Source organism: Rattus rattus, chromosome 13 (assembly GCF_011064425.1).
Source record: "Rattus rattus isolate New Zealand chromosome 13, Rrattus_CSIRO_v1, whole genome shotgun sequence".
Taxonomy (NCBI): domain Eukaryota; kingdom Metazoa; phylum Chordata; class Mammalia; order Rodentia; family Muridae; genus Rattus; species Rattus rattus.
This window is the reverse complement of record NC_046166.1, coordinates 13,881,133-13,892,654: the sequence shown is the minus strand read 5'-3', so window position 1 is coordinate 13,892,654 and position 11,522 is coordinate 13,881,133. Positions and strand designations below refer to the sequence as shown.

Below are 11,522 nucleotides of genomic sequence, written 5' to 3'. Positions count from 1 at the left end.
TTTGTGACCCTGACGGTGCAGTCTTGAATTGGTTCCCCGTCTGCTTCAGGTTGGCTCCGCCCCCAAATGTTGGCCACTTATGCAGGAAGAGGCAGCCGGGCTTGCAAGGGATTGGCTAGTCCAGCCCAAATTTTTCTAGGTGCTCCTGGTCAGGAGCCAGAGAAGGGGAGAAACAGACCTGAGAAACACAGTGCTCCTGAGAGAAGGTACCAGTGGGGTTGAGAGGTCCTAGGCTGGGGCAGTACAAGAAGTCAGCAGCAGACATTAATTTCTGGCTAATAGTCCATGGCTCAGACTCTAATCAATATCTTTCCTCCTTCTCCTCCTCCTCCATCCTCTCCTCTTTCTTCTCCTACCCCTCCATCTCCTTCTCTTCTTCCTCTTCCTTTTCTCCCCTTTTTGCCTGCCCCCACTTATTGCCCTGGGTCTCCCTACTTCCTCAGGCCTTATCTCCAACTCTTTGGTTCCCTGCTCCTGTGCACTGCCCAGACCCCCCCTGGCCCTCTTCCACGCCCCAGGATCTCATCCTGTGTGCATTTACTCTGCAGGATGCCACTGCTGAGCCTGTCCTGGCTGGGCCTGGGGCACACAGCAGCCTCTCCATGGCTGCTGCTGCTGCTGGTTGGAGCCTCCTGCCTCCTGGCTTACATCCTGCCTCAGGTTTATGCTGTCTTTGAGAACTCTCGTCGCCTCCGCTGTTTTCCGCAGCCCCCCACACGAAACTGGCTCTCTGGACACCTAGGCCTGGTGAGTGTGGCAGTGAGGTGGGCCTGGGGTGTCAGGGTGGAAAGAATTGTGAGGGGCCTGGAACAAGGCCCAGGGAGCTGGACACAGGGCCGTGCTGGGGCCTAGGAGAGCAGAATGCCATCATTCACAGATGCGCTGTCCTGGCCGTGTCTTCTCTGAGTCCTTCTCCAGCCCGTCTTCTCTGCAGATGTGGGCATGTCACCAGTGAGGTTCCACAGAATAAAGACCCTGGTGTCCCCAGGTTCTAGTGTGCTGGATGTGAGGCCTCCTGAGGGAGACCGGGCCAGTCTCCACTACACCATTTTTTTTTTCCAGCTCACCTCTGGCTTCCCACTGGTCACAGAAATGAGTTGCAGTCCCTACCCAGGCACACCCAGGGTTGTAACTGGTCCAGGGGAGCTCTGAGGGCTGATTTCCTAACCCCCCCATTTTTCAGCGTCTTCCTCTTATGGCTGGCTTCTCCACTGAGATGTACCAATGAGCCCTGTTGCTCAATCTTGATATGAGCCAGCCACTTGCTTCCCCTTTTGGAAGCCTTCTCAGAACCCATCCTCCACGGCACAACTTGAGCATAGACTTCTATCTGGTTTTCCCTCTGTGTGATTTGGAGACATTTGCTTTCCTTGTAAGTGGCACAGTGCCAGGTGTACAGAGATTCAGCAGGGCCACACACAGGCTGCCAGAGCCTGGTGTCTACAGAGGACAGGTGAGAGTGGCCACCCTGGTGGAGACTTAGAGGTCACCTCTGCTCCCTTGGGGTCTGCCAAGGCTACAGTTCCCCAAATGCGTCTTGCTAACTTTCTCGGGGAGACGTGAACAAGTCTGTCTGTATTTGTCCCAGGTGGGCACCAACATAACACGTCCATCCGTGTCCAGCTTGGTGAGAACTATGGGCTTCTTAGGAGTTTTTTACAGAGAACAGATGACATTATGGGACCATGGGTGACCCAAAATGGCTGTATCATTTTTTAAGGTCCCACCCATCATGGGTGACAACCTTATGGAAGCTGCACCACAGAGTCCTGATTTAAAATCCCTTTTTCTTATATGCTGTAGTATATCCCAAGATCACCTTCTGCTGGGGGAAGAGAGTCCCACTGACCTTCCCTCAGGAGTTCTGACAGCTCTTTCACCATCCCCTCTGACCTGGCTACCACTCTAGTGTGCTGCTATAGTTGCCATGACTACCAGAAGTTGAAAATGACAGCCCTTTAGGCCTGGAGGGACAAGCGCCATATCAAAATAGGTCATGTAGAGAAATATTAGATATCTTGGGCATCCTGATACAACACTACTACCCACTATCCCCCCAATATTACTTTCCTCTTGTGGTGGCCCCTGATGCTGGGACTGCTCCCCAGGATGAGAAAATCCACGTTCCAAAGCCAAGCTACACATCATGGTATTGAGGGACTTTTCTTGGGGAGACATGAACTCTCTTCTATTCCTCTGGGACAAAGCACCCAGGACAGGGTCAGGAAACAACTTCACTCGATCTTTCTTGATGGGCTATGGAGTTTGTTGGGTTTCCATATAAGAGGTGATTCAGGCAGCTGCACCACTAAGAGTCAATCCCAGCATAGGTGATGACTCATGAAAACTGTATATCCCTATAGCTCCCTGCTCAACATGCAGGCAGCTCCACCAAAGAGTGTTCCCCTCCCCCAACCCTGCAATCGTTTAGTATTATACCCCTTAGGGCGTGTGCTGCTTAGTCTTCTTAATTTAGTAGGCTTCCTGAGTTTTAAGTTTCACCAGCTTACTGATTCTTTGTGACCTTCCCTTCTGCAAGAGGGAGTGTTCCAAGCTGAAGGAAACATGTCCACAGCATATGGCCTGAGTATCATTGTACAAGACTTTAACCAGGGAGACACCACACAGGTCTGCTAAGCCCAGATGAGGAGACTAGGTGAGACCCAAGTGATCATTTTTACTAGTGTTCGCCTTGGGGAATTGGAGACTTTATTGGAGTTACTGAAAGAGAGGTGGATGAGGGTTATGGAAGCGGGGAGGACCCAAAAGCAGGATGGTGACTCAGGAGCTCCACAAATGACTTGTGAGCAGCTCACAGGTTGGAGAACGTCCTCCAGGTCCCGGCTGGCCAGTATCCACCACAGCAGTTGTTTCCTACTTCTGTAGCCTGGAGAGGACTTTAGAAGTCTTGTCCTTCTTCACCTTCTCAGACTCCTCTACCTCAGCTTCCCAGAGGGAATGTTTCAATTTAGAGAAAATTATTGCGCGTCAACTAAACAACAAGTTCATATACCAAACCTGCCTGTGGAGAGTGCTGTGCTGGTTCTTCAGGAGGTGGGGTGTAGTTGGGAGGCATAGGCCATTAGGGACAGATCATTGGGGGTATCTTGTCCTCTGTTCTTTTTTTATCTCTTTTTGCTTCTGTCCATGTGAGGTAAAGAACCCTCTACCATAGGCTCCTGTCACCATGATGTAAAATATCAGGTGGATAGGGATGAGCCTTCATGGACTAAATGCTCTGAATCTGTGAGCAAAGTAAGTCTTTCTTCCTTTCAGTTTCTCTCTCAGGTACTCTGCTCATAAGTTCATAAAAATAACCAACAAAGAACTTAATGGGTAATTATGGAGGAAGTCAAAGGTCAAGAATCTGATGAGATAGTGACTGACTTCACTAGTGAGGTAATGTCTGTGCCCATGAGGTAATTAATGTCTGTGCTCATGAGGTAATGACTATACCATGAGGTAATGACTGTGCTCATGAGGTAATGACTGTGTCCATGAAGTAATGTCTATATTCATGAGGTAATGACTATGCCCATGGGGTACTAACTGTGTCTATGAGTTAATGACTGTGCCTATGAGGTAATGGTTGTGTTCATGACATAATGCCTGTGCTCATGTAGTAATGTCTGTGCCCATGAGGTAATGACTGTGTTTATGACATAATGGCTGTACTCATGTGGCAATGTCTGTGTCTATGAGGTAATCACTGTATCTATGACGCAATGACTTTGCTTATGAGGTAATGATTGTGCTCATGAGGTAATGATTGTGCCCATGGGGTAATGACTATATCCATGAGGTAATGTCTGTGCTCATGAGTCGTAGATGGAAAAAAAAAAACAAACAACACTGTGCTGTTAATTGGAATACAGGACACTTGCTTTGTGGCATTTTCCTCCAAATTGCAACATTCCTTCCAAATTGAAAAATGTTTGCTCCAGAAAGGAAAGGGGGGCTCAAGAGTCTTAGGAGGTAAACAAAAGGTCACACAATCAGAAGGAATAGAAACTTGGAAGATTCTTGAGGGCCTAAACAGAACTGTACAAAAGGGGTAAACATGTGTTGGGTGGAAATTCTGACCAGCCAAACTGTGCAAAGAAAGGTATTTGGAATGTGGACTTGCCTGCAAGCTTCAGAGAGATTCCAGGGTGGTACTTGTTCAGGAACGTCAGAGTGGGGGCATCATCTGTGGTGGGGTGGGCTTTCTGGAGATGCAGCTGCTTTTGAGTCACACCTGTTTCTTGTAAGTAAGCACTATCCCATAGCCCTGTTAGTGACCCCAGGAAAACTCATTGGTTGGCTAAATCGGACATTGGTACAGTGGTTACTCTTGGTCTGTGGTGGGCTCCCTTTCTCTGGTGAGTAGGGGTGTGTGATCCCAGGAAAACTCTCATAGTCACCTCCTGTGTAGCACCCTGCACAGAGCTTATGGACATTTTGTTCCTGATCGAAACTTTGTGGGAGGCTGAGTTTAAAGATTTATTTTATTTGTTATCTGTGCATGTGTGCCTGAGGAGAGGCCAGAAGAGGGTGCTGCATCTTCCGGAGCTGGAATTGCAGGCAGTTGTGATCTGCCTCCTGTGAGTGGGGTGCTGGGATTCAAACTAGGATCTTCTGCAAGAGCAGCAAATGTTCTTAACTACTGAGCAATCTCTCCGGCCTCAAGACTGTGTTTAAAAAATGGCAAACTTGTTTATTTGATAGAAGAAACGTCAAGGTGGTAGGTTTTTCAGGCTGTTGCATGGTACTGATGTCTGCCTTTTGATATGAGAACTAGGAACAAAAAAAGCAGGGCAGAATAATACAGAAAGTGTTGTAGTTTGGCCAAGGCTCCAAAGAAATGGCATGACTTTTCTTGCAGAGGACCTGATTTCTTTCCTAGCATCTACATGGGCGGCTCACAACTGCCTATAACTTCAGCTCCAGGATCCAACACCCTTTGCCTGGCTTTCACACACACACACACACACACACACACACACACACACACACACACACACACACACACACAGAGACAGAGAGAGAGAGAGAGAGAGAGAGAGAGAGAGAGAGAGAGAGAGTCATGAATAATCTTGATTGTCAACTTGACACTCCATGGAAGAAGGAATCTTACTGTCTCTACAGACTGGCCTATGGACATGTCTGGGTCTGTGGGAGCATTCTCTTGATTGTTAATCGATGGAGGAGAGCCAGGGCCACTGAGGACTGTACTGTTTCTAGATAGGTGTGCTTGAGCAGCACGAGAAAGGTAGATAAACACAAGCCAGTGAGCAAGCCAAAGTGACCTAGTGGGCAGTTTTCCACCACAGTTTCTTTCTCTAGGTTTCTGCTCGAGTTCCCGTCCTGACTTTCCTCAGTGATGAACTGTGACCTGGAAGTAGAAGGCACATAAACTCTTCTCCCAAAGTTGCCTTTGGTCAGGGTGGTTGTCTTAGTTATGGTTTTACTGCTGTGAACAGACACCATGACCAAGGCAACTCTTATAAAGACAACACTTAATTGGGGCTGGCTTACAGGTTCAGAGGTTCAGACCATTATCATCAAAGCGGGAACATGGCAGCTCCCAGGCAGGCATGGTGCAGGAGGAGCTGAGAGTTCTACATCTTCATCCTAAGAAGTCAGGAGCAGACTGTTTTCAGGCATCTGGATGAAGGTCCAGAGGGGATGAGCCCGCCCCCACAGTGACATATTTCCTCCAAGGTCACACCTCCTAATTGTGCCACTCCCTGGGCCAAGCATATTCAAATCACCACAGTAGTTTTCTTTTTTAAATCAGAGTAACAGAATAAGACTAGAACAAGGGAGGCAGAAGCAGGTAGATCTCTATGAGTTTGAGGGCAGCCTGGTCTACAACTGCAGTCCAGGACAGCCAGGGCTACCCAGAGAAACCAGCAGAAGAAGAAGAGGAGGAGGAGGAGGAGGAGGAGGAGGAGGAAAAGGAGAAGGATGGGGGAGGAGGAGGAGGAAAGAAACAAAAGAGAAGAAAGAAAGAAAGAAAGAAAGAAAGAAAGAAAGAAAGAAAGAAAGAAAGAAAGGAGGGAAGAAAGAAAGAGTGGAACAAGGGATCAGTGTGGAATGGTGCTGCCCGAAAAGACTGAGTCTTTCTACATCAATTAACAACCAAGACATTTCCCCTCAGGAATGCCCACAATGACGAGTCTTAGAGAGTCAGTTCCACGAGAGAGCTCACTGTCCTCTGGAGGTCCTGTAAGTGACTGTCACAAGGCAAAGTCTGCATTAAGTGTTTATGACTCCGGGGATGCACAGTCCCAGGCTCAGGTCCCAGTCATGCCACTTGCTATGTAGGTACACCATGGGCAACTGTTTCCGTATGGAAAGTGGGATGGAGGAGAACAGGTTAATGTGATATTCAGCAGGCTGAGGGAGTGCTTGCTCCACAAGCCTGATCCCAGTACTGGGGAGGTGCAGACTAGCTGGGTCCTGGGAGCTCACTGACCCACAAGCCTAGTTTACTCACTGACCCCAGCCCAGTGAGAGAGACTCCGCAAGAATCAAGTTGGGGCTGGTGAGACGGCTCATCTCACCAGTAGAGTACGGGTGCTTTCCCCCAAGCCTGGGGCCCACATAGTGGAAGGAGAGAACCAATTCCTTCCTGCAAGTTGTCCTCTCACCTCCACAATGCACACCGTAGATCATGACCTGCCACAAAATAAATAAAATGTAATAAAAATATTTTCACGAAACAAATTGGATGCAATCTGAGGATACCTGAGGTTGAATTCTGGCCTCTGTACACACACACACACACACACACACACACACAGAGAGAGAGAGAGAGAGAGAGAGAGAGAGAGAGAGAGAGAGAGAGAGAGCAAAATAAGATAATTAGATGAAATGAAATAAAATATAGTGTTTAGGAGCCGAAGTGAGGATGTGTCTTCTGTCTTAGCACTGAGATGTGTGTGGGTGGGGGTGAAGGTGGAGGGCTGGGAGGGGGAATATTAGGGGGGAGCAGGCAGGCTCAGTATTTCAGATGAAGTCCTGAATGGAATGCCTGGGACTCCCTGTGGTGGTCTACCCTACTTGTTCTCTCTGGCAGCTCAGAGAGGCAAACACCGGGTCCTCTTCTACAGATCCAGAGCTCAGAGGAAGGGCTCCTGTACATCCAGAGCCTGTCGAGAACCTTCAGGGATGTTTGCTGCTGGTGGGTGGGGCCGTGGCACCCCGTTATCCGCATATTCCACCCTGCCTTCATCAAGCCCGTGATCTTGGCTCCAGGTACATACATACCATGCTGGTTCCAGCTTGCATGCCCTGGACCCTCAAGTGCAGTCTACCACAGGAAATGTGCCTGCTGTGCCTCATCTAGACTCATCTGACTCCTCTGTGGCCATGAGTCTCCTGTCTGGAGCATGCCCTGTGATGACTTTAATATTTCTGTTGTGTGCTGTTATCTGGATGGACCTGGTTCTCACTTGGGCTCTTATAACAATGGTTCTCTGTGGGGCCATAAACAATTGGGATATGTTGGGTTCTGACTGGCTCTAATCTGAGGTGTTAGAAATAGTCTTTTCCTCCTGACTGTGTTTGGAGTGTCTGAGGGTGGGACAAAAACCTTTCTGAGATATGGCTGAGGCTTTACTTGAGAAAAATCTGAGTAGTATTAAAATCTGTTAAAATCATCAGGGAAGTCAATTTTAATATTTTTACTATTTTTACTTTTATTTAGCGTGTGTGTGTGTGTGTGTGTGTGTGTGTGTGTGTGTGTGTGTGTGTGTGTGTGTGTGTGCTGTAGAGCAAGGTAGAGGCCAGAGGACAAAATGCAAGAATCAGTTCTCTTTTCCCACTGTGTAGGGTCCAGGATTCAAGCTCAGGCTATCAGGCTTTGGCAAGCACCTTATACTGAGCCATCTTGCTGCTTCCCACATGAACATTTTTCTCCTCTAAAACTATATTTTCCCAAACACTATGTTTTATCTTCACTGTGTAGTTCTGCCTAGCCTGGAATATTATGCAGACCAGGCTGGCCTAAAGCTCACATTAATCCACCTGCCTCTCTTTTCAGAGTACTGAGATTCAAGGCGTGTTCCACGCCTGGCCCAGAAATCACATCTGAGACCTGTCCATGGGGTGTGTTTAGCCATCCGTGTCAGTTGGGTCAGGTCATGTGTGTTTTGGTCATGTCAGTCTATGTGTGTCGTGTCATATGACTGGGTCAGGAGATGTCTACACATGCTGGGGTAGACAGGAACATTGAGTCTCTGGAAAGGACTGCAGAGTGATACTGCGCTTAGCAGGGTGAACAGGTTAGACCGTGTGGTAGCCACGTGAAGGTGTGCTGCAGTGTGTATGCCATGTCAGGCTGAGCCTTCTCTTTCTAGTGCTGATGCCTGTCTGCCCCTCTTGTCTCCCTCTGTCCCTGCCCCCAAACCTACCATGTGGACTTGGAGGGAGGGGAGTGTGAAGATACTAGGCTGAGGGCCCTTAGCTCTCCCGTGCCCTCCCTGCTGCCATGGCTCCTGATGGTCCTTGTTCACACCAGCTTCAGTTGCCCCCAAGGACAGAGTCTTCTACCGTTTCCTGAGGCCGTGGCTGGGTGAGTACCTACAGGTGAGGGGCTGGGAACACCCTTTGGGTGCGGGGAAGATGCTGTCCTTGCCTACTGCCTTGCTGCTCCATCAGGGGATGGCCTCCTGTTGAGTACTGGTGACAAGTGGAGCCGCCACCGTCGCATGCTGACACCTGCCTTCCATTTCAACATCCTGAAGCCCTATGTGAAGATTTTTAACGACAGCACCAACATCATGCACGTGAGTCCCTGGGACCCAAGTCCCCAGCTGGAGTCTGGGGGTTGAAGGGGCTGTAACAGATCTGGTCTCCAGCTCGCTCAGATGGAGGCTGTGATAAAATACCTTGAGAGAGGCAACTTCAGGGAGGAGGGGTTTAGTTCCTCACACTTTAAGGCCACAATCCATCCATTTGGGGAGTCACAGTGGCTGAAGCAAAGAGGGACGAATGCAGTTGCTCTGCTTACTTTCTCCTTTTCCTTCAACCCAGGAGCTCAGCCCAGGGATGAGGCATCCTTTGCAATTAGTTAACCCAACTAAGTTTAGTCCTGGTTTCGTGTTTGTTGCCGTGAGAAAAGCAGCTTAGGGGAGGATGGGTTTGTTTGGCTCAAGTCTGTCATTTCAAAGTGGGAACTGATTGTGTCAAGAGCAGAGCGAACAAACACATGGATCCATGCCCACTCTGCCTAGGGGATGGTGTCACCCACAGTGGGCTGGGCTTTCTTGCATCAATTAACAGTTAAGACAACTCCCCATCTGCATGCCCACAGGCCAACCTGATCTAGAAAACTCATGGAAAGACTCTCTTTTTTTTTTTTTTTAACATGGATTATTTTTATTATATACTTTATAAAAACATCCAAAGCACAAACACACATGCCCCACCATCAGGGAGTGTTAAGAACCCTAGATTCTCCTTTTCTCTCAAGTATTTATTCCCAGTTACAAAAATGGAGCTGTAAGGATGTATAAAGAACATGAGGAAAGACTCTCTTTCCAGGTGACTCTAACTTGGGGCAAGTTCACAGTCAAAATTAGCCATTACATTTAGATAACCCTTCACAGGCATGACCAGAGGGTAGCCTAATACAGAGTTGCATGGAAATATGTCTCACAATTATGCCGGGAAGCTTGTCTCCTAGGTAATTCCGTGTTCTGTGAGGTTGGTAATCAGCATTAATCATCATGGATCATTTGTGTGGGTCATTGCCAATTCTCTCTGACCCTCAGTTTCCACAACTGCAAAATGGGGTTAAAATCTCTTCATTGTGCCTGTTATAATATCATGGACTTGGGTCCCCATACATGGTGGGCACTCAGAAGGAGTTAGTTTCCCACATGGTCACCCTTAAAGCTGAACAGTCATGGTGAAGACTTCATAGAAGACACAGATGAGGAACAAATCATTCTGAACTCCTTGGTTGGAAGCAACAAGGGCTGAGGATGCTGACAGAGATATAGGCCAGTGGGTTGGTTTTCTTGTTAATCACGGCATGTGGTCATCAGAGGGGCAGGAGGAATGCCCCTTGATTCTGGCTCAGTACTTTCACGTTGAGGACTTGGTCAACTCCAGACTGATTTAGATAGAGCAGCCTCAGGACCCGAGTTGGCTTCTTATCATATTGTGTGACTTACAACCAACCTCCTGTAACCTCAGCTCTAAGAGATCTGATGCCCTCTTCTGGCCCCCATAAGCACTGCATCCATGTGCACATACACAGACACAGATGTTGACACATAAATAAAAAAATTATTTAAAAGTTTTTGGTTCCAGAAGGGACTTTTGTCCCTGTGGCTCTTTCCCTCCAGAAGGTATTTGGGAGTGTTCCCATGACACAAGATTCCACTAGAATGAGAGAAGACAGAAGTCACTAAAGGCTTCTATCTTTCTCTTCTCTTCACATGTATGTGTGGCATATGTGCATGTGTGTATATATGTTCACAAGTATGTGTGGGGAGGCCCAAGTTTGCTGGGAATCTTTCATTTCTCTCTCTCTCTCTCTCTCTCTCTCTCTCTCTCTCTCTCTCTCTCTCTCTCTCCTCTCTCCCTCTCAGCCTTATTCATTGAGGCAGGGTTTCTCAATCAAACCCTGAGCTCACTGATAAAGTTAGTCTCCCTAGCCACCTTGTGTTGGGGGTCCTGTCTCTTCCTCTTGCACACTGGGATTAAAGGCATGAGTGGTCATGCCAGGCTGGGATCTTCTGTGATAGGAAACTCAAGGAAGCCTGGGATTTTTCCAAGGAAGTAACTGTTGTTCTGAGAAATGACCTAAGTAAGGAACTATAGGATAGTAAAGTATCGGTATCCTAGAAAGGCTTCTCATGACCAGAAGCAATCACCTCTCACATACCACAAGTTTTTGTGTGTGTGCGTGTATATGTGTGTGAGTGCATGTGTGTGCATACATGTGGAGATCAGGGGTCAACTTTGGGTGTCCTTCCTCAGTCACCATCCACTGTGCTTTTTTTTTGATACAGGTTCTCTCATTGCCTGAAGCTTACCAATTAAACCAAGCCAGCTAGCTGTTGAGCCCTAGAGACCTTCCTCTTGTCCCACTTCTCTGTGGCTAGGATTACAGATCCTGGTCATCATACTACTTAAAAACAAAACAAACAAACAACAACAAAAACCCCTTTGAGTTCTAGGAATAGAACTCAGATCTTCATGACTGGATGGTCAGTACTTTCCTGACTGAGCTGTCTCACAAGTAACCAGGGATATTTTTGAAATAAATTTATAACAGGGAAGATAACACTGACTGAACAACTTGTGTGTCAAGCATGGTCCCCCAGGCTAATTCTGTAATAGCCACTGTCTGCTTTAACTTTCACAAACTTGTGAAGTAGAGGGTGTTTCTGCCCAGCAAGAGTGAATCTAAAGGTTTGACATATCAGGGAGCTTGTTCCAGTCCACCCAGCTGAAGAAGCAATCTAGGGATGGTGGAGCTCTGGTTCTGTGTTGGTTTGGCACACAGCAAATCAGGTCAAAGC

General features: G+C 47.8%; 1 protein-coding gene across 1 annotated transcript in view; it reads left to right on the top strand.

Annotated features, from left to right (window-relative positions):
- Window positions 1–547: 547 nt before the first annotated feature.
- LOC116914532 (cytochrome P450 4F3) overlaps window positions 548–11,522 on the top strand; it is a 28,079-nt gene continuing 17,104 nt past the window's right edge. Inside the window, exons 1-4 of the mRNA XM_032918860.1 lie at window positions 548–747; window positions 7,098–7,242; window positions 8,507–8,560; window positions 8,647–8,774. Of these exons, the coding sequence (XP_032774751.1) occupies window positions 550–747; window positions 7,098–7,242; window positions 8,507–8,560; window positions 8,647–8,774 (525 nt within the window). The 5' untranslated portion in view covers window positions 548–549. The remainder of the gene's footprint in view (window positions 748–7,097; window positions 7,243–8,506; window positions 8,561–8,646; window positions 8,775–11,522) is intronic.